The following is a 25,851-nucleotide window of genomic DNA, read 5'->3' as shown; positions in this document are numbered from 1 at the left end:
GCAAACACTGCACAGACTTAGGTCATGATCTACAGAACCAGGAACTCTTTTCTCTTACCATGGAGCTGCTGAAATAACAGCTCATTGTCAATTCAGAGGGTTGAGTTTTTTTTGTTTTGGAGTGGAATTTTTGGGGTCTTGTTTTGTCCTACACACTAGCTGCACTGATTTAATTTACCCATTTTCAGATACTCAATAAAACACTACTCAACATTACCAGTCTTTGGAAAAATCCAGGCAATCAGAAGTTGCAAAGGCAGGTTTTGAATAACCTAAATCTTAGGCCAATAAAGTGCTAGGAAAATATTCCTGCATTGTTGCAGTTAATTGCTACTTGTTAATTGTACTAAAAGATGGACAACATAAACTGTTTTAAGGAGATGAACTCATACATCTTCAACACTGAGAGACACCCAAGGGGAAATTATACAAGACACTAGGAGAATTAGTTAAAAACTTCACACAATATATGATTAAAGGAAAAAGAATCAGAATGTTTTGAAACATAGTGGCAATTGATCAAATAGAAATAGATCTGCTTCTATGCCCTTTGGTGTCTCCTGAACATTGGAATTGCTTCAAATCCCAGTACTGCACATAATCTAAGGAGTGTTTCTCTGGTATTTACACCTTCTACTCAGTTGACCCCTGCCCCAAAACTTAAAACCCATTCTGTACATTTATACTCTACCTGCAGGATCCTGTCCTGGGCTGCTGGAGTTTTGGGAGTCCTTAGCGCTATGCTGTTGTTGGTTACATTATACTCAGAGAGAAGAGTGCTGGAAGCTGAGTTTGTGATTCCAGATTCCTCAGCAGTCTGCCGTGCAATCTCACTTGCCTGGCCGACTTTTACAACTTCTTCAAGTTCTGTATCAGATATCTGTAAAAGACAAAATACCAAGGCACAGTAAGATCCAATACAACCACAAGAGCCACTCGATAGAACAGAAAGCACTGTTTGGTATCGGGCTTATAAATTGTTTATCATCAATGAACACCTCACCTGAGGAGCTGGAAGCACCAGTTTACTCCTTTTCTTGGTAAATTCTGACACTCCACTGGTCTGCAGAATAGCTGAGGGCAAGTCTGACTCTTTTTTCCGTTTCATGTGTTGCTTGTCCTTTTTGCGCTCTCTTCCTTCCCTTTCACTGTTGTTATGGAAAACAGAATTATTTCGGAACACATAGAGCAGCTACAAAGCAAAGCAAACAAGATGAGCAAAAAGGCTATGCCCTTAGCAAAAGGCAGATAAGCTGAACTAAAACATTACAGGAAGAGTGGAGCACCTTGTGGGTGATTAGATGTGATCTGCAGATCCTGCAGCAGAACCTACTACACGGCAGTGTAAGTAATGCTTTTAAGTTATGGAATTAGCCAACAGATTCAGCTTTTGGGCTGCTTCAGCTGCAATCAACACTGGATCAAGAAAAAAAATGTCAGGCCAAGAATTTCCCTTAGTGAAACAAGAGAATGGGAACAGTCCCTTTTTTTCCAGAAGCTGCTAAAGGAAGACGAACATTTTGTTTTACGGGAAGTGGGAACCAATTTCTCTTCTCTTTTAATGAACATGGTATTTCCTTCAAACAGCAATGGAGGCAGTCAGTGAAATAGTAAGCTTCAGTTTGAAGCTCCTGCCCGACCCTCTGAACAAACAGCCATGCAAAAAAATCAGTTAGAACCCAAGTTACAAACCAAATTGTACATGGCATTGGACTGACTCGCTCAGTAATTAAAAGCAGTTTTGGCAGAAGTAGTGGGGGAAATGCAACTGTACAATTAAATATGTACCCAAGACTGGCATTTAACTACTCAACTGCGCTTTCTGGGATTTTTTGGGTGGATGGGGAGAAATTAAGCATTTAAGGACATCAAGAATAACTCCATCAAAGTAATACTACAGGTAAAATCTACTTCTATGAGCAATCTTATTAAGATTATTACTTAAAAAAAGGACACTAAATACAAAAGCAAATTAACTACTAATAGAAAACAAATCTCAAGAAAATTAACATTTCGACTTAAAGAGCAAGAACACGCATCAGAAACTTTATTCTGATAGATAAAAGGTGAAGCAGAGGAAAGAAAAAAGGTTATCATAGACAAAAAAGTGAACTAGACCTTTTGGAAAGATAAAAACACAGAAAACTGAAAAGGCAGAGGCCACTTGCACTCGTATCTGTCCCACTGAAAATACATTTCCCACCCACATCATACTTGCAAGACTTAAAACACATATATATGGGTTGCTTTTTTTTTCCAATACACTGTTCCCTCCGTATTACAACACACACTTACGATCGTAGTTCTCCATCCAGGTCTTGCTGACGTAGTCTCCTGAAATCTGCATCCAGGGACTGGTAATTTTCCTCCGATGTATCATAAAAACCAGGGGCAGGCTTCTTTTCAAATGGAATTTCTGCATTGTAATCCACACCTCTCTTTTTTTTTCTTTTCTTCTGGATCTCAATTCCAGCAGCGCGAAGTTCTCGTCTCTTCTGGAGAGCAGCAAGACGTCTGAAGAAAGAGCAACACCACATGATTTAAAGTGCAGAATAAAGAAAAGCAGTCCCAGGATATGAAACCAAATGTAAGTTTACCGAGCTTCTTCCAGCTGCTTCTCCCTGGCTTTCCTCTTGGCCTTCTTTCCCTGTGTATTAGCCAGACGTGCTCGAGCCTCAGACAGCATTTCAAGCTCATCTACAATAGTACAGATAAACAGAGCTATGAATCTGCACTTAGAAGATGGGAGTAAGGAAAGAAGTGACATTAACATCAGAAAACTGTCTTTAAAAGCTGAGTCAATCAATCACAGGCATTCTGTGTCATCACTAATCTCCAAGTTGTCCCAATGTATTTACTGAATCATTGGCCAGATGAAATGAAGACTTTTAGAAAAAAGCCTAATGTTGAAAATAATTCAAATAGTATCAACAACAAATCAAAACTTTTACATAAAGAGGCAAACTGACCACATTAATGGAAGTAAAACTTTATTTACATCTTTATCCCAGAGTATTATCTTGAGAACTTGTTAATTGCATTTACTTCCAGAGTTGAGAGCACTGTTTTTGTGAACCTGTGACTGTTCAAAACCACTACTGGTCCATTCATGGAATTTTAACAATGTTCATTTTTCAGTTTATAATGTTGCTTTGTGCAAGGAAAAAACAAAAGAAATCCAGCAGTCCTTCTGTGCTTCAGAATGGATCCGTCTTGAGAGGTGTGAGCTGGTGGAAAATGATGAAGATACAGCACTAAGAATGCAAACAAGCAGAGCAGTTGTCAAAGCAAATAACAGCCAGTCATGGTAACAGATGAAGATGACAGATAAGGAGGAAAAAAACACACCAAGAAATGGAAAACTGGAAAAGTGTAACTGACTGGCCAGATACAGAAATAAGATAAAATCTGTATGAAAATTAATGATCAGGGGGTAGTGGAGAAAAAGAAGAAAACCAAGGTGGCTGTGTAAACAGAAAAACCAAACAGATCAGATTTCTGTCAAAAATGGTAAACACACTCCTAACTCACCTTCATCCATGTCAATGGGATCTGGCCTGGCAGGTTTGGTTTCTGGATTTGGATCGATTTCTCCAGGTTTCAGTTTCCGAGGATCATCAGCAGTTTCTTCCTCATTGTCTCTCTGAGCAGCTTTGTCCCTAAAAACACATTGTAGGTGTCACCACCAGCTCTTTGTTTTCCCCCAGATTCGTAACAACCATCCCTTATATGTCTCCAAAGACTGATCATAAAGCAGTAACTTTGTACTCTGTACAATACATTAAATTTGTTATACAATCCACAAGCGTGGTACAGTTCCATAATCTTAAACAAGACAAGAGAAAGAAACCAACACAGTATTACATTACAACAATAAAATATTATATAAAACACAATACTGATACAGCTAGTAGTAAAGAAATCTCCTCAGGTAATCTTTAACAATAAAAACAAGAATTCAAGCAGTGTGACAAAATAAAAAATCAAGTTTTCCAGTATATTTTTCTAGTCAACCAATAGCACCAGAATTAAGAAAGCTCACAAGGGAAAATGGCACATTCCTTTTCTTCTTGTGGCCTAAAGAAACTCTTTGTAGCACAGAGAGATGGTATCTGCACATCCAGCCACTTCAACATGTGTTTTATGTCTCTTTTCTCTCTTACCCTCCCACTCCTGCTGATCAACCACTCAAAAAATGCCCAAACGGCCTAACAAAAGCATAAATCTTGACAGTCCCTTAGCCAGAATGACCAGGAGCAAGAAAAGATACACCTATCTCTATTAAAGCTCGTCTCCAGGTTCCAGGAGCTTCCTTCAAGCCAGACGCAGTGCCTGAAAACAATCTTTAAAGATTTGCTTACAAAAAGACTCAGTCAACTTGAAACCACCCTAATTTACCACTGTCTTGGGGTGACCTTATGATGTGTATCCCATATCGCTGCCTATGCCCAGAAATTAATTTTTGTGCCTTTCTATGCCTCTAAACTGAGCCTGAAAGGGGGAAGGAAAAAACTGAGCAAAACTTTCTCAAAGCAGTTTGCAGCTCGTTCAAGGTTACAAAAAGATAGCAGGTTTTTTTTTTTCCCTAGCTGGGGCAGGGGAGGGAGGAAGCACCCGGCTTGTTTTTTTCCAGTCAGTTTTTGGCCAGTTTTTCTTCTTCTTGTTCTCCGGAGAGAGACTGAGAGTTGGACTTTGGATTTCCTTCTCTGGAATTCCGGATTTTTCCCCTTTTCTACTGGACTGCTTGATTGCTGTAACATCAGAGCACATCGGGAGGACTTTCCACCGGGCACAGAGGGCCTGGCCCCGGCCCAAGCCCCAGCTCTGAGGAGACCAAAGGGAGGACTCGAACACTTTCCCAGGTTTTTTCCTCTACCGCGAAAGATTTTACCATCTAACACTATTTTCCTTCCCATGTGCTTGTTAAATAAATAGTTTTATCTTCTTCACTTTCCTTCGAGGAAAATTTATTTTTTCCCGAACCTGGTGGGGGAGGGGTGGTTGTGCCTTCTCTCAGAGGATATATTTCTAAATTTGCCCAAACTGGAACAACCACCATGGAAGAAGGGAATGACACATTGCTACAACAAACTCCACGGATTTCCCTGGTAGTCCTGGCTCGATTTTTCTCTAGGCAAGCAGAAACTCACAGCAGAAATTCATAGTGTTCCAAGCACTGTGCAGCAGTTCTCCCAATGATGGGGGCAATGGTTCTCCACTGAGTTGGCATCAGCTTGGCCAGGTGCAACAGTTTCTCCTCCTCCTCCCGAGACCACTCTGTCTTTTTGATGCTCGGATCCAGCCATTCGTACCTGTAATTATTGAAAAAATTAAGGATGACAGATCCAAGTTATTAATTGATCTGTCTTCAAGAATATTTTTATGACATATGTATTTGAACTTTAAAATGTATTATTTATCAGCACTTTTCATACAGATACTGCCTCTTCTTCCTTTTCCCATCTCTATTCTGGCAAAGTAAAGACTCACAGAATTAATCCTGAAAAAGAAAAGTAAAAATTGCAACAATCAAAGATAGAGAAATGGTAGAGTTGTTTGGTCTGGAGCCTTCAACAATTATCTTACTAATCCTCAACTATGCCAGTACGGTTACCTCTACAAGAAGTATTCTATTAAATATGTGCAGTTCAGTACTCGAGAAACTAAGTCTGATTCTCAAATACATTCATACTGCATCAGTATTTGCATCAGTTTAAAGCTTCTATTTTTTGTAAAAAATTAAATTTCACAGCACAATTTCTAAACATTTACTCTCAAGCCAAACTCCCACTACATGAAATTAGAAAATTATATGTAAGAGAGATTACTATTCTTACAATTTTACTTCCTTGGCAATATCCACAGATTAAAAAATGTTTAAATAAAGGGAAAAACTAATGTATATCATTTTAGGTGATCCTGCATTTGCTAACACTGCAGTCACTGGCAAACAGAACATCTGGCTACTTTTGTTCAACCACTTTTGAGCAATAAGAATTCAAAATTTCCATGATAAAATCAAACAATGTTAAAACTGTTGTTACTTTGTGGACATAAATAAGTCTGTGGTAACACTTTTTCCTAAATTTCCACTAATTATGACCTCATATACCCAGGCACAGCACCTCTCACTTACCATCTGGCTTTGCACTGCTTTGCTGATTTCCTATGCAATAATGAGGCAATACGAGACCACTGGTTTTTGCCATATTTCATAACAGCTGCTTTCAGAATTTCATCCTTCAAAAAAACATAAATATCCTTATGGATCACAAAAACTTGCAAAACAGAAAGTCTGATCTCAAGCAAAGGAGAACATGGTGAATTTCACAGGCTGACCCAGAGGAAACAGCACAGAACTGCTACTTCTTTTCCATTTTATTCTCAAGATGAATGAGGATTTGTATTTCAAAGGCCAATGAAGTCAATAAAGATTAAATGAAAAAGACACGATTATTGTTCCAAACGTCACATATCCAACAGAACTTGCCAAATGACTACTTTCAATGCTCTCTAATGCACTAGTGTTTAAAGGCTCTTTAAGTCTCCCTTGAAGGACAGCAATAAAGAGGTAGGGAAGTGTTTGTCTGGTAATGACATCACAATTGGAAAAAAAGTAGAATTGGCAGATACCACTGGCTGCCTTGTTTTAAATAATACCATAAAATTATCTTTTTTTCATAATTTAATGCAATTAGAATAAAAATGCAATGGGTTCAGCTTGGGAGCCAGGTTGTTCACATACAACAAAGCGTGCACTGAGATTCGATCAAAAGCCAGAAGTCTTCTCAACTGTCTGTCAATCCATCAATCCCTCTCTCCCTTCCTCCCAGATAGATGGGCTCATTATTTCTGGTTTATTCAGAGGAAGTGGTAATTTAAATGCATTTAAGCTACTCTTGCAGCCCTGTCAACCACAGATATCCCTCTCCTGTACCCAGGGAGTGTTCAGCAAGTCTGACACTGTCTCACACAGACACTGCTCAGAGCACAGCAGCTTTAACTGTGGGCTCGTGATCAGCTCTGGCTTGAGCTGCTACAGGCAACAATTAATGTAATTACTGTTCTGAAATGAATAATAAAACCTCTCTTGTGTGTTTTTTAACTTACTTGGTGCTCTATGGCACACAGGAGCTGTACTGGTGACATTAACAGGCTTTTTTTGTCTGTAACTGGTCATTTTATGAATCACCTAATTCCACTTCCTCCGTTTTTAAAGCTGTATGTATAATCAAAATTTTAATTAAAAAAATCCAACACCTATTTTACCTCTGGTACACAAAAACTGGTGGGCCAGTAACCTATTTGGGCACGGGAACAGGCTCCCCAGGGCAGTGGCCAGACCTCAAGCAGCATTTGGACAATGCTCTCATGCACAGGGTGGGATTCTTGGGGGTGTTCTGTGCAAGGCCAGGAGTTGGACTTGATGACCCCTGTGGGCCCCTTCCCATCCAGGATATTCTGTGATTCCATTTACTGCACTGCTCTTTCTCTTTAACAGTCACCAAAATTTACCAGTTATGGAAGACCCTAAGAATGAGATGAAGACACTGTGGGTTTTCCTATCCTCTGCTGACCCCAAATCTAGCTGTTTCCTGGAACATCACTGATATACGACAAGTGCTTAAGAGCACACAGAGCACATTTTACCTTCTATTACTTTTTCCTCACTGCTTTCTGGAACCGTGTACATGCCTGGTGTTCACATTATGCAGTGACAGAGGTCTGGATTTTACAGTGCCAGGTACATCCTTCTGCATGTATCTAATAAAACTGACATCTTTGATTTATCATATTTTCTTTTTCGTGACCACTTGTGGTTCTGAAAGCTTGTGGCAGCAAAATTGGAGGGGATTGCTCTTTTTTGGAACAACAATTCCTGTGTACACGACTCTTGGTGCTACAGATGAAGAGCCCACACCCATCGACAGGACAAGAGGAAAAAGACTGAAGTTGAACCAGTGGAGGTTTAGATTAGTTATTAGGAAATTTTTTTCATGGAAAGGGTTGTAAGGCATTGGTACAGGTTGATCAGGGCAGTAGTGGAGCCACCATTCCTGGAAGTGTTAAAAAAACCAGGTGGATATGGCACTTAAAGACATGGTTAAATGGTGAACATGGTGGTGGTGCTGTGTTGATGGCTGAACACTTAGTGATCTTAAGTCTTTTCCAATCCTAAAAATTCTAAGACTCTGCCTTTGCCATTTTGACATTTGGAAAGATCTTCAAGTGCAAGAGATTCCTGCTGCCTCATTCCCCTAGAGTGAAAGGAAACCTGCCTATGAAGTACAAGTCACACTCCAGCCTGTGAGAGAGACATCTCCTAGCACAGCACAGCCCATGCTTCCACTCCAGTGGCAGTGGGAACAGTTTCTCCGGGACAGTAGGACATGACACGCACATGGCCGAGCTTCCCAACCTGCAGCCTGAGGGAAAAACAACACAAATATGACCTTTGCCCACTGAGGCAGCAGGAAGAAGGAAGGCACAGGCTAATGGGGAATGCAACCCAACAGATAGCCAAGGAAACACAGAATCAGTTGGAAAAGGCCTCTCAGATCATTGAGTTTAACCTATGTCTGATCACCACATCAATGAAACCATGGCACTCAGCGCCACGTCCAGTCTTTCCTTAAACACTTGCAGGGATGGTGACTCCATCAGCTCCCCGGGCAGCCCGTTCCAATACTCAGCCACCCTTTTCCGTAAAAAAATTCTTCCCGATGTCCAACCCAAACCTCTCCTGGCGCAGTTTGAGGCTATGTTCTCTTGTCCTGTCGCTTGCTGCTTGGGAGCAGAGCCTGACCCCCACCTGGCTGCACCCTCCTGTCCGGGAGTTGGGGAGAGTGAGAAGGTCCCCCCGAGCGTCCTTTTCCTCAGGCTCAGCCTCCCCAGCTCCATCAGTCGCTCCTCATCAGGCTTCTGCTCCAGACCCTTCCCCAGCTGGCTGTCCTTCCCTGCACTCGCTCCCGCAGCCCCCCACCCCTCTGGATGTCCCGGCACAGGGGCTCCAGCAGAGCCGAACCTGCCCCGGGATACCCCAAAACCGGAGCCCCCCGCGCAGGCGCTCCACGACACCCCCCCCCCCCCCCCGGCCCGGGGCCCCGGGGGGGGCCCCCCCCCCCGAAGGGAGGACGAGGGCTCAAACCCGGCCGAGTCCTACCTCAGTGTTCCGCCACACGCCGCCTTTAATCATAATCCGCGGCATCTTGGCGGCAAAGGGAGGGGGGTCGAACCCCTGGAGCGAGAGAGTGGAGAGGGGACGGAAGCGCCGCTCGCCTTAGCGGGGCCGGCCGAGACCGCGCACGGTCGCCCTCAGCGGCGGCAGGTGCCGAGGGCGAGGGAAGCGGGTCCGGCTGCTCTGCCAGAAAAGCGGGAAGCGGGTCCGGCTGCTTTCCCAGGGAAGCGGGACCGGCGGCTTTTCTAAGGGAAGCGAGGCCGCGGCTCCTCCAGGGAAGCGGGTCCGGCCGCTCCGCGCATGCGCAGCCCCCCGCGCGTCCTGAGACGGCGCTCCGCGCTGGCGCCACCTACCGGCCGGAGGAGCGCACGGCGGAGGGGCCCGGCCGGCACCGAGCAGAGGAACTGGGCTTTCATTGAACTCCTTCAAATTTCCCCAAAGGACGCAAATAAAGGAGGAAAGGGACAGCGGAAGGAAATCACATCTCCCCAGGGTTAGGTTTAGAGGGTATTTTGTTAATTTCAGGAAAAAAAATCCGTGCGTTTATGTACAGAATCAGTTCTTGGCTGTGAGGGTGCTGAGGCACTGGCACAGGGTGCCCAGAGAAGCTGTGGCTGCCCCTGGATCCCTGCAAGTGTCCAAGGCCAAGTTGGACAGGACTTGGAGCAACCTGGTCTAGTGGAAGGTGTCTCTGCCCACAGCAGGGGGTGGAACAAGATAATCTTTAAGGTTCAAACGCAGAACTATTTTATGATTCTACAAGAGGGCAACATTCATAGTGCATTTGTATATTCACACTCACACACACACTAAAGCAGTGTGTACCAGGTACATACCTGAATTTGGGAAACTTTCACAGGAAAGTAATCACGTCAGATGCCTTTGCACCTTCTTAACAGGTGAAGGGTTGAGTCTCAAGGAGTGGGGAGATCAGCCCTGGAACTGTCATTGTCATTCGGCTGTGGTCCCCCAGGTATATCCAACCCAGGAGTTGCGTGGCTCAGAGAGGCCCCACTCAGAGGCAGGGTGCTGGTCTCAGCCCACTGCAGTCTGGAGAGCTTAGAGGGTCTAAGTACCACTGCTTAGAGAGTCACAACTGACTTGGCTTTGTTCATAGCAATCTTCCACCCTGGCTGCAATTCAGGTCACTAACTTTCTTTGAAAGTTCAAAACCAAAAACGTTGTTCCACCTGGGTGGTTATTCAGGTAAGAAAAATAAGTTCCCAAGGCTGTTAAAAACCAGGGCTGCTTAGCCAGCACTAGTTCCTGGGAGCAGATAGTGCTTTTGATAAGCTCAAGATGAACTCAGCCCAGCTCATCAAGGCCAAGGCCTAACAAGCATTTCTGAGACCACAGTGTACCCCAAACAGGAGGATGCACCCACACCATACAGGTCTGACTCACTATTATTCATTTATGTCACCTCTTGATTAACTTTTATTTCCTTATTTAGCAGATGCACGCAGGTAAAATGACAGCCTTTTGCTCAATTTGTCTCATTACATTTCCCTGTTTTGTCCAAAGTCATGATATGTTCGTGAAGAAAATTACGCAAACATTTTTGGTTTAAATAGGAAACTTCAGGTTCATGATTATGATTCAGAAAAGGCTTTGATTCTTGTTTGAAGTATGCAGAAATAAAAAATATTACACTTTTAGCTACCAGAAAAAAATACCAACAACAGCTCATGTCTTACTTGAAACTGAATATGCCTCTACCTTTAATTTTCACCAACTTAGTAGACTGAGAATACCTTTGAAATCCCAAAAGTCCAGTGCAGTGCATAAGAAACAGAGAGCAACATCAGGAGTCATTAAACTGTTTATTTTTATTAGAGGCAGTGACCAGTAATAACTATTTTTACAAAATCATCAAGCTCCAACTGAAAATACCTTCTTGTTCTTACTTACAACTTGAAGAAACTTATATTTACAAACTCAAAAATTTACTGCAGTTTATTTCTCCCTCTAAACCAGGCTCCCTTCATCATCATTGTACACCATATTTTTAAACAACTGTTCTCTATCATATTTAGCCTTACTAGTCTCATCTGATATAGAGGCTTACAATTCTTTAATTTTTGTTTCCTCTTTGTACCTGTTCTTTTCAAAAAAATTACCAGAATTGTACAGTAACGCAGGGAAAAACTCCTCCAAGCTTGAGTAACCATTAATATTTACCAGAAATGCTTTTCTTTCTTCATACAGGCTAACATCCTTCTTTCTCACAATGGGATCAGGTGGCTTCAAGAGCTGAATCACCCACCTCTAACCGTCATAGTTCAGACACAGATATTTACTTTACTGAAGTGACTTTACTGAAGCTGTGAAGAACTGGATCACTTGAATATCTTTGGTGATCTGGCCTTAAATACATCCATGAGTTTCAATACATTCTTGGAAAATTGTGTTCCAAATGGCAGAATGGCCACAGGAGTTCCGGAAGACAAGCCCCTGCTCAGGCAGGGCCACCCAGAGCTCATTCTTCAGGATCACATGCAGATGGCTTTTAAATATCCCCAAAGAGGGGAACTCCATTCCCTCCATGGGCAGCCCTTCCCAACCTGTCTCTGACGATACCAGAAAGCTCTAAAAGACATTATCTGCGTTCCTACAGAAGGGCACACATCCAGGAGCAGTAAAAAAACCACTGAGTTCCACATTTACATTCTCTAAATTAAACCACAGGTTTGTTCTGCTGCTCCATGGAGTGAGCTGTAGCTCAGTTTGCACCAGCCCTTCGCTGTTGTCTTTCCTCACACAAGGGGATAACACACTTACCAAAACCACTTACCACAGTTCCTAGCACTGTGAAACAGTAAAACAAACAAAAGATGTGTCTAGATTTGAATACAAATTGGAAGCAGCATCTATCTGGGTTCACCATACCCTGCACCAACTGCTGCATAGTACAGTAGTTCTTACACGTGGTATTTTAGACTAACAGTAAAGTTATTAAACAAAATAAGCAGTTTCAGATACTGCTAAGATTTTCAATGTAACTAAAGAGCATTCACAATTACCAGCAGGTTATTAACAGAAGTTATTTGAAAAGTGTGTCATCTATTTTAACAAACAACACAGTAACTACCAACCTGAGAAAAGGTAAGGCATTTCATACTAGATCAACATTGGACATTCACATAAAATTCAAGATTTAAAGATTCTCAGTATCATAAAATATATGTTTTGGGACATTACCATTTCCATCAGACTACTCAAAAAATTATCAAAACTACATACAAAGTAACTGCTTAGTATCTTATACATACAGACATATGGAAAACATTTTTATGTCACAATTACCCAGTGATGACATACATATTTTGTTTCTGTAATTTTGTGAGATACTATTTTTTTCTCTTACAAGTATTGCAAAAGCACCTGGGAGTAAAGGAGGCAACTTTCAGCAGATGGGAGGTAGCATTAAGCCTCCAAATACACTGGTAATTTTTATATGAAAAGTTACTACTATAAAATATAACATGCCTTTCCTTCCCTCCCTTTAAACATTCTTTCAGTTAGAAAAGAGATTTTTTCTTATTAAATTTTTACAAGAAAGTAAGTGGTGCAGAATAACTGTTTAAACACAGATGAACACTGGCCAAATCCTAACTGACCTCTATTGAAGCAGTTACTCAGGAGAATGAGAAGTGTCTCCAAGATCTTCAGCACAGCCTGTGCTAGAACTGATGTCCTCAGAAACACCTGCAGCAAAACACCTGCAGTAAAACCAAGTTTTACTCTCTAGACCAAAATGCTGGTGGCATCCATTACCAGCCATCGTTCTGGGCACAGTAAAGGAACGTAAAGTCATGAAGAACGCCAGGACATGCAAACCCCTCCAGAACCAAGCACCAACTTCCAATTCTCAACCTCACATTCCAACCTCATGCTGCCGCTTATGCTTCTCCAGCAGTTTTTTGGTGGGCAGCACCACATTACACTTTGCACACTTATACTTCTTTTTGTGCGTTTTTATGTGCTTTTGGAAAGCGTGTTTATCCACCGTGGAGTATCTGCACTTCCTGCACTGCAGCTTGAGGTGAGTCAGCAAGTGGCGCTTGAGGTGGCTGGAGGTGCGGAAGGCCAGGGAGCACTGCCCGCACTGGAACGGCTTCTCTCCCGTGTGGATCCTCAGGTGGAGCTTCAGGTTCCCGTTGTGGGCTGTGCAATAGCCACACTCCTCACACCTGTATGTCTTGACAGGCAGCTCCTTGTGCTCATAGAAGCAGCCAGGAGAGGTGCTTCCCTCCCCGGTGTGTGAAGCCAGGTGCCGTTTCAAGGACAGCCATTTGTTGGTTGAGTAGTCACAGCCTGTGCACTTGAAATGCCCCGTGTTCAAATGTGTGAGTCTGTGCCTTTTCAGGTGACTGGAAGTACGGAACTTCTTCTGACAAACGGTGCAGCTGTAGGGCTTCTCACCTGTGTGAGTTCTGATGTGGAGTTCCAGGTTGCTTAAAATGCTAGTAGCGTAGTTGCACTCTGCACACTGATAGAATGGTGGCTGAATTTGTGCTTGCACATCGTTTGCTGTGCCCCTCTGAACACCTCGCTGAACTCCACAGACTTCTGAACCAAGCAAGGAGCTGTTTGAGCCTCTGCAGGAATCAAAATCCGTTTCTGGATATGTGCCTCCGTGGATTTCACGATGCAATTCAAGATTCTCTAAACACCTCTCAACAAAGAGGCAACTTCCAAACTCCTGTCCATTTTTCACATGAAGAAGGCTGTGTTTCTGCAAATGGTTTGAAGTTTTAAATGCCTCATTGCACTCTTTACACACAAATGGTCTTTCATCTGTATGTAACTTTAAGTGCAGCCTGAAGTTGTTAGGAACAGCAGTAACATAACTGCAGTGCTGGCACCTGTATGTTTGGAATGGATTTAAACTGGAAGGACAGGCATCCAAGTTTTCCACAAAGTTATGATATGAATGATCATCTTGCACATCTCTGGCAGAGAAGCCTTGAGAGGCTTCTGATTTGAAGAAAGGTTCCTCTTTGTAAGTGGCAGCATCCATTTGGTAAGAAGTCCGAGGAACTTCTGATCTATTCCTTGTAACAGCCAGGCTGTTGCCTCCATGGCTGTTTTCAAGGAATTTCTTTCCAGGGCATATTTTCTTATTGACCCACACATCACCTCCTTGCTCAAACTCTACTTCTGAATCCAGGATTCCCCCACCCAGACAATCATTTTCTCTACCAAAAAGAGAGTGAGAAACGTGGCACTGAGAATCACTATCAGCTTTGCATATTTTGCTTTTACAGTACTTATTGCTCTGACTTGTATAACCATTAGCCTTTAACTGTTCATGAAATTTCTTGTGAAAGCTGAGATGTCCTTTAGTGTAGAACACCAGGTTACATTCATCACATGTGTAGTTCTTTAGAGGTCTTTCAGTTCTCTTTCTCCCACTCAGGCAGTTGGGTTGCTGTCCTCGGCATGTTTCTGTCCCTGCATGTATCCTCCTGTGTCTCTCCAACCCTGAGGTGCTGGTGAATGCTGCCTGGCAGAGCTCACAGGAATATGGTTTATCCCCTGTGTGGACATGGCTGTGCCTCACCATGCTTGCAAAATACAATGAAAAAAAGGTGCAGAACCTGCACTGGTAGAGCTTGTAGCCAGCATGCCAGTACATGTGATTTAACAGGTAGGATAAGCTGCTGCAGGAGTAATCACACTGAGGACACTGGTAAGGTGGTCTCTCCTTGTGTCCCTTCATATGATGAATAAAACTCCTAGGATTTGATGAAGCAAAGAAACAAATTCTGCAGGTAAAGCTAACTGGCACATCCAGACGTGTACAGTCCCTTTCAATTTTAATGAAAAATTTCTTGTATTTACTTTCTTTTTTCTTGGTCTCAGATTCTTGTTCTTCAGATCCTTTCTGCCTCCCTTTTCTTGCATTTATTCTATTTTTTCTTGCCTTTTGCAACCTAGCAATCTTCTTATGAAATTTAAGGTGATTCTTAAGATTGAAAGAAAAGAAAAAAGTTCTTTTACAAAAGCAGCACTTATGTATTCTTTTATCTTTATGAGCTGAATAAATATGTTTCTTCAGGTGCACACTGCATTTATACACAGAACTACAAAACCTGCACTTGAAACTCCATCTTTCATTCTCCTTTGTAGAAGAAGATGTTTTAGGAAGAGGTGTGATGGTCACACTACCATTCAGCCACGTTAAACCTTCTTGCTGGCTCTGGAACTCTTTTAGGCTTGCATGAGAAGAAACAACTTTTTGTTGCTGGTATCTTTTCTTAGGGAATGGTGTTAACATCTTGTAAATATGCTCTCCAGTAGTATTTGATTCAGCAGAAGTGAAAGCATTCATCTCAGGTTTCCCTACATCTTCTAGAAGTTCTTTAAAAGTAGGAGAACATCCATTAAGAAATGGATCAGAACAATTATAGGTAAATTTCTCTTCTTTCAAGCCGTGTTCTGAAAGAGAACTCAGAGTTTCATCTTCAAATTTGCTTATTTTCCTGTTATCAATTTCATTATCTCCATTCTTTGGGGCATCAGGATCTACAAGCAGATAGAAAAAGTCACATTTCATACAATCACAAATATTAATGATTAATTGATAGTAATAATCTCAAATTGCCTAATGACTTGCTTGCTCTTCATTACTTCTGCTCCCTTATTATTTCCCTCTCTCCACTTTTTTCCCCTAATGCCTCTCTTCATGCCACCCTCTGCCCCCAACATTTAAATGCTGTTCCTAGTTAGAAGCCTCCTTCCTTCCCACTGTCTATTTTCACTCAAGGCTCTGAATTTCACAGAACACTGGATCCAGTTTTTAACAGAACAGCTTTATGCCAGAATTCCTACCAAAGTACTGACACCAAACTTTGCTAATGCTCCATTCTCACAAACACAATGCTTTTTCTGCGTTATTTTGAGAGTATTTCCCTGATGAAAGGCCACCCCTTTGCTCACTGCAGGAAAATGAAAAAAGTACCAACTTCTTGTAGTTTCACTACCTTTCACAGGAGTCTGTGAAAGAACTGAGCACACTCCAGGCAATATTTTCCTTCTGCTGCATTTATTAATCTAACTTGAAATGTTTACTCTAAAATAAATTGGTTTCATAGCATTTCTATACAATTTCTTATTTCAAAACCTCGATATTTACTGTATTTCTTAAATACTTGCACTAATCTTATTAATACATTACCTTCCATTTTAACAATTATCTCAAATTCCTTGTGGATTTCTGGTTGTTTCTGTGGAGAGCCATCAAAAGGAACAGTTGCAACATTGACAGGTTCCTCTTCATGTTTGGGTACCACTACCAACGTACACAATCTGCTCGTCTCGACAGTGTCAGCTCTGTCGCTGCCAGCAGAGGACAGGAGAGGAGGAATCTTCTGAAAGCCATCATTACCACCACAATATTCTCCATCGCTGTATTTGATGATCTCTGGAAGCTCTGTTTTGCAAGATGATGTAGGTAACATGCAATTTTGACCGTATTTATCCATGCCCGCATCACACCCATCACTTGAAGATAATTTTGATGTATTACACACACTCTCAGCAAAACATTTATCCTCAGAGTATTTGATACAATTGTCTTCATTTGAAACAGTCCTGTTTGCATCCCAATTGCCTACACTGCTCTCAGCAAAACATTTATCCTCAGAGTATTTGATACAATTGTCTTCATTTGAAACAGTCCTGTTTGCATCCCAATTGCCTACACTGGTACTGTCGTTTGAATGTTCGACTTTATTTTTTAGGCAAAGGCTGTTGTTTAATTTAAACTCCTGCTCCACCTCGGGAATGGACATTTCCTGGTTCTTATCATCATCCTGGAGAAAATCTTCATCGCTCAGCACAAAGACAGTGATTGGCAGCACAGTCTCAAACACCTCCGGCTCTGCGAACAGAAACAGACACAAATTATCGCAATTCCCCCAAAAAAAAACCCTAAGGCACCACGTCCACCATAACCTCCACAGATCCCCAGTGCGCATGCGCACACCCCGGCGGCCTCGCAGATTCGCCCGCTTCCCGCCGTTCCCGCGGTCACTCGGGCACCGCCGCTCCCGCGGGAGCCGCGCTGCGTCCCCGCCGAGGACAGCAGGCACTTACCGCTGTCTGCGGCCGGCTGCGGCATTCCCTCCCCGGCCGGCTGCGGCATTCCCGACTCCGTCGGCATCTCCCGACCCGTCCGTCCCCGCTCCGGACTCGAACCAGCGGCCCTGCGCGCCTGCGCAGCGGGGCGGGGGCGGTGCTCCCGGCCCCGCCTGATTTAGGGGAGAGGCGGGGGCGCGGCCTGCGGAGCGTGTGGGGCGGGCGCCGCGCTGTGAGGCCGTCTGATGTGGGTTAAAACTCGGTTTTAAACCTGCTTTTAAGTGGTTTAAAAACTCCTTTTAATCACCCGGCTGGGCCAGGGTGTCCCCAGTCCTGGGCGGAATTGTTCGAATGCTCTGCGAAACCTATTCCCTGTTCAAGCAATTTTGATTGGTTGTTAATTCTTCTGTAAAATGAGATCTCAGCTAATACCGATCAGACTCTTTAAGATCGGAATTGTGGCAACAGTAAAGCCCTCCCTCTCTGGGGACAGACAGAATCACAGAATAATCGCAGGCAGAAGTCACAAAATTTATGGAAACACAAACCAGCACCATGAGTTTCATCAGCTCCTGCAGTCTCTCCTCATAAGAGAGATGCTCCAGATGCCTCATGATCTTTGTGGCCTTCCCTGGATCTTCTCTAGTACCTCCTTGTCCTCCTGCCTGGCTCCCAGCACCCTGTTCCTGACAGTGCTTTTTCTCCACCTGCAGCTGTGATCCCACATCCTGCACTGCTAGAGGATTCCCAGTTCTCATTTTCCAGGCTCAGCACTCTGTAGTGGTGCCTCCAGAAGAGGATGGAACATTTAGCCACTCCGATGAGAGGAATTTTCCCTATTCCCTGTCTTCTTCCCCCAATAAAAAGCACATAAGGAATCAATTATCTGTCTTAATTTCAGAGCCTTGTCCTTGTACATGGAGGTGCACTCATTTGTAGAAACATTTGTTCAGTTTGTGAAACTTAGATGGCATCTTATTTTCAAATAGATGTGATGAAACCTCGAGGCAGAAACATTTCCAAAATCCTCTTAACTGGGAGTATTAGGCAAAGATGAGAGGAATATTGGCTTCTGAGTTTCAGCTCTCAGGGAGTTTGGGAATCTCTACAGAGTGAGAAGACTTGTTGATACTCCAAGGTGAGTGAAACAGATGCTGGGCTGAGCAGGATGCTCAGCCTAGACATTTTGCTGCCTCAGCAAGCCACAGCATGTGAAAAAATAAAAGTAATTCAAAAGTCTCCTCCTGGTAGAACCATCTGAGTCTCCCCCACAAGATGGCTCTGCAGCCACAGGCTCTGCAAGGGGAGAATCTGTAAATACAGGTTATTTCTTTGTTTTAAAGCATTAACTTTAAAACCAGCTTCTTTGAAAAATATCTCCCTCACTAGAAAACCTGCAAAATTCTGTGAAAGCTTTACAAAGATGTTAATGCCAAGCCTTTTTCCGCAAAAGTGGCTATTTCCACTTTTTCTTAAAGGAAGAAACTCTGTCAACCTAGGATTTCATGATGCCATCATCCAGTGAATAAAGTGACCATGACATGGCTGAGGAATAAATCTGATGAGTCTGGGGAAGGCTGCATCTGTCCTTACAAGTCCATTGCAAAAATTACCTCCTGCAAATTCAGCTTGCAATTGAGTGATCAGAACCTGCTTGCAACTGTGCTTGCGCCCACACTCCAGCATGAAAAGAGTTGTGGAAAGTTTCTTGTAAGGAATAGGGGGGAAGTGGCTTTAAGCTGAATGGGCATTAGGAAGAAATTCTTTCCTGTGAGTGTGGTGGGGCCCTGGCACAAGTTGCCCAGAGAAGCTGTGGCTGCCCTATCCCTGGAAATGTTCCAGGCCGGGTTGGATGGGGCTTAGAGCAACCTGGGATAGAGAAAGGTGTCCCTGCCCATGGCAGGGGGTTGGAACGAGATGATCCTTAAGGTTTCTTCCAACCCAAACCATTCAGTGACTCTGTGACGTAAGGGATACTATGAAAAATTGAAGCAATCCCAATAAATTGTGATGAATTGAAGCATGGATTTTTGACATCTTTGTGGGCAGAACGGTGGCACAGACTTACCTCAGCTAACATAAGACATTGACCTAAGAGGTGAAACTTGAGAGTGTAGTCACCTTAGGCTGCTTCTAGAGCAAGTGGATTTTATCCTTGTGCATTTAATGCTGTAGTTTGGAAGGGCCTGTGACAGTAATTTCATAAGGTCTCACATCAATATCTCTCACTTTGCCAGCCAGGGCACACGACAAAAAATTCAGCTGGAAATATCTTAGTTGAGCAAAAAGCCTGGAAGTCGAGGGATAATGTCACTTTTAGACCAAGGAGAGTCAGAGAACTGTTCCTGGGAAATTAACATAACTTCAGTTATGGTTTGGCAGTAAGAGCAGAAGTGGTAGCTGAATACAAATCCAGCTAGAAAAGCATAGAAAAGAGGCTGGATAAGTTGTAAATGAAGTTATTAATCAATATCAGCTAATGTAAAGAGGGAAGTATCTCCAGAAGGGTTGCTCAGCCCAATTTCAGCTGTATTAGGATTGTGAACTACAGGTACTGGGAGCTTTTTAACAGCCCAGATATTACAGTAACAAACCATGACTTAGTAACTAAATGGCTTCTTTTGCTGTAAAACCTGCTGGGTTGCTTTTATCTTTCTCACACTCCCATTGACTCTTTTTTTTTTTTTTTTTTTTTGGTCCCTTTTTGAAAACAGCTCCACTGAAGTCTGTTCCAGAGGGAAGAGAAGAAAACACATCAGTGAGGACAAAGAGCTGAGCAGCACTTAGGGACAGAGCCTTCTCACACCAAACGCCCACGGAGAGATGCAGCTGAGGATTGAGTCACACAAAATCCCAGCACACTCTGCTTTCCCATACCTTCTGCCCCAAGCAGATCTGCTTATCACTCAGTTCACCTTGAACCTGTGGAAACTGCAAGACTAGGAAAAAAAATCAGTCTTATGGTTAGGGCACAGGAGCCAGAAAGTTTGATTTCCATTTCTGGTTTTTCTGCAGGTTTGTGAAAATCCCAATTGTTTGCAGAGTGTTTCGAGCTCTTCACATTGCTTTAAGAGAACAGAGCAGTGCTCTTATGTGTTTTCAGCTCTCAGCATTGGAAGTAGAGTTTGATTTATTGCCATACACAGCATTTCCCTAAATTGGGAGACAAATATATCCAAGCTAGAACTCGGGAAAACCTGGAAATACAGAGCCTTTTTTTCTGGAAAATGGAGCATGATACATTGTGGTGGCCGGTGAACCTACATTACATGGGACAGAGAGTTTTCAGTAAGACGAGTCCCTAGTACCCACAAGAACCACATCATGTTAGGGTGGCCAAGAAAGACTTCTCCCAGGATGCTTGTTCTGTTGTGTTAATCTGTCCCAGTTTGGATTCCCAGGTTGGCTGTCGGCCTCTACCCCTCCTCACTCCCCCAGAGCTCCCCACTGGTCCCCGTTCCCTGCTCCCGCCTTTTCCCGCCCCCGGATAAAACCGTGAGCTTTGGGATCATGTTCGTATTTGCTTCTGGAACCTTCGACAGTGTAGAAGGAGTAAATGCTCCTGGCGGAACGCAAATGCCCTTCGCGACTCTTTGCTACCGACTGTAACACTGAACCCACCCGTGCGTCTGTGGGGGCACGCGGGACCCCACGGGGCCGGGAGGGACAGTGTTAGTACATTCTACCGAGTTTGCTCTTTTTCTCTTCATAGAATCATGGAATAGTTTAAGATGGGAGGACCTTTTAAAGGTCATTGAATCCAGCCCCACTGCCGTGGACAGGGATGCTTTCCACTATCCCAGGTTGCTCCAAGCACCGTCCAACCTGGCCTTAAACGCTTCCAGGGATGGGGCAGTTCTCTCGTGCCTTTCTGATGTGAAAGACAGAGATTGTCTGCCAGCAAGGACAGCAAAAATGATTGATTTTTATGAAGCCACACTGATCTGAACAAAGTTAGCCCAAAACTGAATTATGGAGTTTGTTGCAGTTTGAGGGAGAAACAAACGTGGCAAAGAAAATTTCAGCTTGAAAGTTCCAGCATAGCAAGACCTCATTGTGGAAAGTGTGAGAAAATCTTAATAGAGGGTGTTGGTGCCTCCACCTTCTATGATAATTAGAAAACTGAATATTAAAATACTGGCAGTAACAGAGGGTAATGAGCCATCGCTTGTCAAAAATAATATTGTTGGAAAAGGTCAGCTCTTTGGAAAAACAAGTGCCTGTGGATTGACAAGGTTAATCATAAAAATAAGTGCATTGCTGCTAAATTGCCAGTTACTGGGCAACCCACAGGTGAATGGAACTGCATTTGTGTAGTGGCAGGAATTAAATGATTCACCATCTGGGTGAAGTTTTCTTCAATGGAGTGTGTAAGACTTTTATTTAGGCAATGCAGTCTACCTGCTCCACTTGACCAGCTAATCTCTCTCTAGACTCCATTGATAGTATTGGCTGCAAGCTTAATTCATTTGTCTGAATATGAATAACAATAAAGAATTCCCTTGTTAGTTTCCCTTATTAGTTTTGCTGTATCCTTAATGGACTTAAAATAACTTAAAATATCACGTCCACACCAGATAAGATAAAATACCATAATTAGTTTGTGGAAAAGCTGCTTCCTAGGCACAAGGTTTGGAGGCCAACCTGAAAACATGATAAACTTTTTTTTTTTTTTTATTTAATAGAACAAGGCAAAGGTGCCTCACTCAAAACAGAGAATGTTCTATTTGCTTTTAACTGGATATTATTTTATTGTTTAGCTGTTTTTTCACATAGCTTTTGCATTAAATTCTTCCCTGTGAGGGTGGTGAGGCCCTGGCACAGAGAAGCTGTGGCTGCCTCATCCCTGAAAGTGTCCAAGGCCAGGTTGGATGGGGCTTGGAGCAACCTGGGATAGTGGAAGGTGTCCCTGCCCATGGCAGGGGCTGAAACGAGATGATCTTTAAGGTCTCTTTCAACCCAAACAATTTATGAATCTGTGATTTTATGTGGCAGGGCTTTTCTTCTGGTTTGGAGGCCTTTTGCTGTGATCTGGTCGTGCCCTATTGTGAATTCCTGTTACCTTCCCAAACTGGGTGATTAGGGACACCTTGCACTAGCCAGATTACTCTGGCTTGGATCCAGGCAAACTACAGTTCTCCTACACAATTTCCAGGTGCAGTTTAGGAGTTAGCATGGGCCAGGGCTAGTTTCCCAGAACAGAAATAAACAGAAGGAATGAGCAGAGAAGATTGATGCCTGTACGAAATCAGACAAGAACCTCTGGCACGTGTGATGCCATCTAGACAGATGTTTGCTGTAACATGTAAGTAACGTTTTGGTAGTGGGTTTCAAAAGATTCCTTTAAAAATCCCCCCCCAAACCTGAACTATATGCTGATCAGATGTAGTTTATGGAATTATAGTCAGCCTGGTAACTTGTCTGCAGCTCTGAGGAGTGTTTCAACTACAAGCAAAATAGATGAATGGTCTTTCAGCTGATTTTCAACTTTGTTTTGTATTCTGCAGCTGCTTCTAAATCACAGCAAAAACCAACAATATTATTCGTGCTGACAAGCCTGAAAATGATGAAAAATTATGGAAAAGGAGAAGCCAAAGCTTTTTGTGTTGGCAACCTTTTCCTCAGCTAAACATGTCAGGTCCCTCCTAGCCGATTTTTGTATTTTCCTTCCAGCTTAGATGATTGCATCTTAAAATATTTTAGGTACTTTTTGCACTTTTAGCAAGTGCAAAACACTTGTTTTTTTCTGTAATTTTGCCTCGCATAAGTGGCAGTTACACATCATGTTTAAAGTGATTGAGACATTCACCAAGTAGTATGGATTTCTCATTAGAGTAGGATCATTACTAGGGAGACTGAGCAGTCTAAAGGCATTATATTTATGTTTTTACTGTGAAGCTGGTGAGGCCCTGGCACGGGTTGCCCAGAGAAGCTGTGGCTGCCCTATCCCTGGAATTGTTCAAGGCCAGGTTGGATGGGGCTTGGAGCAACCTGGGATAGTGGAAGGTGTTCCTACCTTCAGGAATCTCATTCCTTATCTGTATTCATTCCTTATCTGTATTTCCTTATAGAACATTTAAAACCAAAAACGCTGTTCTTGCCCCAAACAGATCTGCATTCCCTGATAGAAGATACACATCCATACATCTCAGATATGTCTGTTAAGTTCACAAAGTGCTCTGAGATTTCAAAATACAGCTATTATGGAAATAGCCATTGTTATTCTTGTTTTTAGTAGCTGCTGACAGTCAGGAATATTTTGAGGTAAGTGCCAAGTTAGAAGCTGTGATTCTGAATAGAGTTTTTCAAATACTTCAGGGCTCTATTATGTTTGAGGTAATTTGTCTGGACTGTCATCCCAGAAACATCTGGTGGAAGGGGATCAGACTGTCACAACAAGGACTGGCAGTGGTACTCACATGTGCCCTTGTGGAGTCAGTTTATGGGTTTGGTCGTGCTAAAGATGTTGAACACTCTGCAGGGCTTTGCTGAATTTTCTTGAGCTGTGTGAAACTCAGCATTTCCATTTCACGGCAAATGTCGAAGTTTCAGTATGTTTTCATTCTCAGTATGAACAAACCCACAAGTATAAAACCTTTCCTGACCATTTAGAAAAGTGTTGCTTTAAACAAAGAATAAATATGTATAGAGAAACTTCACTTAAAAATTAAATTACTAGTTCAAAGCTTATTTTGTTTGGGTTTTAATCTTAGTATGAGATGCTGGTGCATATCTGAAGAAGGACAACAGAGCTGGGGAAGGGTCTGGAGCACAAGTCTGATGAGGAGCAACTGAGGGAGCTGGGAGGGCTCAGCCTGGAGAAAAGGAGGCTCAGGAGGGACCTTCTCTCTCTACAACTCCCTGACAAGAGGGTGCAGCCAGGTGGGGGTCGGGCTCTGCTCCCAAGGAACAAGTGGTTGGACAAGAGGAAACGGCCTCAAGTTGGACCCGGGGAGGTTTATACTGGATATTAGAAAAAAAATTCTTTATTAAATAGGTCATCAGTTATTGGGACAGGCTGCCCAGGGCAGTGGTAGAGTCACCATCCCTGGAAGAATTTAAAAAATATGTAGATGTGGCACTTGGGGACAGGGTTTAGTGATGGGCTTGGCAGTGCTGGGTTAATGATTGCACTCAATGATCTTAGAGGTTTTTCCCACCCTAAACGATTCTGTGATTCAATGATTCTCTCCTGACACAACAGTCGTAATGGTTCAGGACATGGCACATCTCATCACACTGTGTCCTGTCAGGATAACAACTAGATAAGGATGCTATTGCTGGGCAACCACGTGGCAATTTCTAGTGGATGAGATTCATCAGCAATTACCTAATTTTAGGCAGGTTTTTTTTGTGTCATGACTGCATTGGAGCTGGTAGCCAAATTCCTGATTTGGAAACGGATTTTCTACAGCCAACAGAATGTAATCCAAGTCAGTCTTAAATCAGATACCTACATTTAGACAAGTGATTTCCTGTCTCTGTTGCCTGTATTGAGTCACTCTCCACTGAGCATAATGGGAGTCTAGACTCTGTTGTAGACATGTCCATTTAGGTTTGAATTTGGTGCTAAATTTCCTCCTATTCTGTTCACCAGTGGGATGAGAACCTTCTGAGAACTAATTAGAGGCAATAACTTGAAGCCTCTTGTCCATTTATTGTTATTACCTTTCTAATATGCCTGAGATCATTTTGGGCCTGTGATCCAGAACATGTAACCAGAGCAGGGTACCTTAAAGGCTGTCTTGTCACTGGAATATTTTTAAATTGTTAATATAAAATCCTACTCAGGCAAAGCTCTGTAGTTCATGCAAGACAACTCAAAACCAACTGGGTTTATCTGAACCTGTCTCCATTAGAATCTTGTGTTGACTTTACTGTTTGATTTAGCAATCAGCTATAAAAGACAACATTTTGGAAGCCAGTCTAATGAAGATACTTAGAGTGATGTTCTTCCAACCACATGTTTGAATCTGAGAAAATTACTTCAGGCTTTATTGTTGATGGGAATAGTGTGAGTCATCTGACCTATTTTAGATGTCCATTTTGGAGTGGTGAATTGCAGATGAAATGCTGATTTCTCCCCTTTGAGTACCAGAGGAGCAGAGGGGGATTAGTTTAGATGCAGGTGACTGATGGGATTGGATAAACTCATCCCATCCCCACTTCAGGGTACAATGTTTGGCCTTATCAGCAATAGCTTTATAACCCAGCAAATGCCATGGCCGATATGGATCTCTCCCAGGACTAGTCTGCATGGAGATGAGACCAGCCACTGGAACTGGAGCTCCATTTCCATTTGAGAATGATTCGCACTGAGGTCAACAGGAATCTTTCCACTGGCTTCAGTGGGCTTTGCAAACCCCAGGGTTTCAGCATACATTAATTTAGCAGCTGGGGGCCACAATTTAGGGTAACAGCATTATTATTGTCTTTATTATCAATGTTGTGACAAAGGACAGCATTCTTACAGCCGAGCTGGCAGGACAAAGTGAGTCACAGACTAATACAAGGATTCACTCGGTCATAAAGGCTGTGCATGTGCTGTCCTGTCCTAACAGGATATTCTTTCACTTAGTACCTGAGTC

The 25,851-nt window shown here is 42.9% G+C and overlaps 2 protein-coding genes across 2 annotated transcripts in view; both read right to left on the bottom strand.

Moving 5' to 3' along the window:
* Positions 1-9,484, bottom strand: part of CDC5L (cell division cycle 5 like) — a 31,799-nt gene extending 22,315 nt beyond the window's left edge. Inside the window, exons 1-8 of the mRNA XM_042032796.1 lie at positions 9,164-9,484; positions 6,137-6,240; positions 5,151-5,312; positions 3,532-3,659; positions 2,598-2,697; positions 2,296-2,514; positions 1,004-1,148; positions 692-880 (exon numbers count right to left, since the gene is read on the bottom strand). Coding sequence (XP_041888730.1) covers positions 692-880; positions 1,004-1,148; positions 2,296-2,514; positions 2,598-2,697; positions 3,532-3,659; positions 5,151-5,312; positions 6,137-6,240; positions 9,164-9,208 — 1,092 coding nt within the window. The 5' untranslated portion in view covers positions 9,209-9,484. The remainder of the gene's footprint in view (positions 1-691; positions 881-1,003; positions 1,149-2,295; positions 2,515-2,597; positions 2,698-3,531; positions 3,660-5,150; positions 5,313-6,136; positions 6,241-9,163) is intronic.
* Positions 9,485-10,982: 1,498 nt separating this feature from the next.
* Positions 10,983-17,407, bottom strand: LOC121666860 (zinc finger protein 493-like). The gene is made up of 4 exons (XM_042032851.1): positions 17,282-17,407; positions 16,884-17,066; positions 16,362-16,796; positions 10,983-15,709 (listed from the first exon to the last, which is right to left on the bottom strand). Exons 1-4 carry the CDS (start codon positions 17,346-17,348, stop codon positions 13,056-13,058), a joined length of 3,339 nt encoding a protein of 1,112 aa, XP_041888785.1. The 5' UTR covers positions 17,349-17,407; the 3' UTR covers positions 10,983-13,055.
* Between the last annotated feature and the right edge of the window lie 8,444 nt (positions 17,408-25,851).

The sequence above is a fragment of the Corvus kubaryi genome, unplaced genomic scaffold (assembly GCF_017639235.1).
Source record: "Corvus kubaryi isolate FWS band 111438036 unplaced genomic scaffold, C.kubaryi_AGA036_p1.0 37354, whole genome shotgun sequence".
NCBI lineage: Eukaryota > Metazoa > Chordata > Aves > Passeriformes > Corvidae > Corvus > Corvus kubaryi.
The sequence above is the reverse complement of the archived record's forward strand: the minus strand, read 5'-3'. Positions and strand labels throughout refer to the sequence as shown.

Bases quoted from the DNA above. Each gene is read 5' to 3' on its own strand.
- LOC121666860 (XM_042032851.1), bottom strand. From the start codon at position 17,348: ATGCCGACGGAGTCGGGAATGCCGCAGCCGGCCGGGGAGGGAATGCCG. The intron at 17,067-17,281 runs GTAAGTGCCTGC...TTCTGTTCGCAG, and splicing joins GCAGCCGGCCGCAGACAGCG to AGCCGGAGGTGTTTGAGACT. The intron at 15,710-16,361 runs GTAATGTATTAA...ATCTGCTTGTAG, and splicing joins GATAATTGTTAAAATGGAAG to ATCCTGATGCCCCAAAGAAT.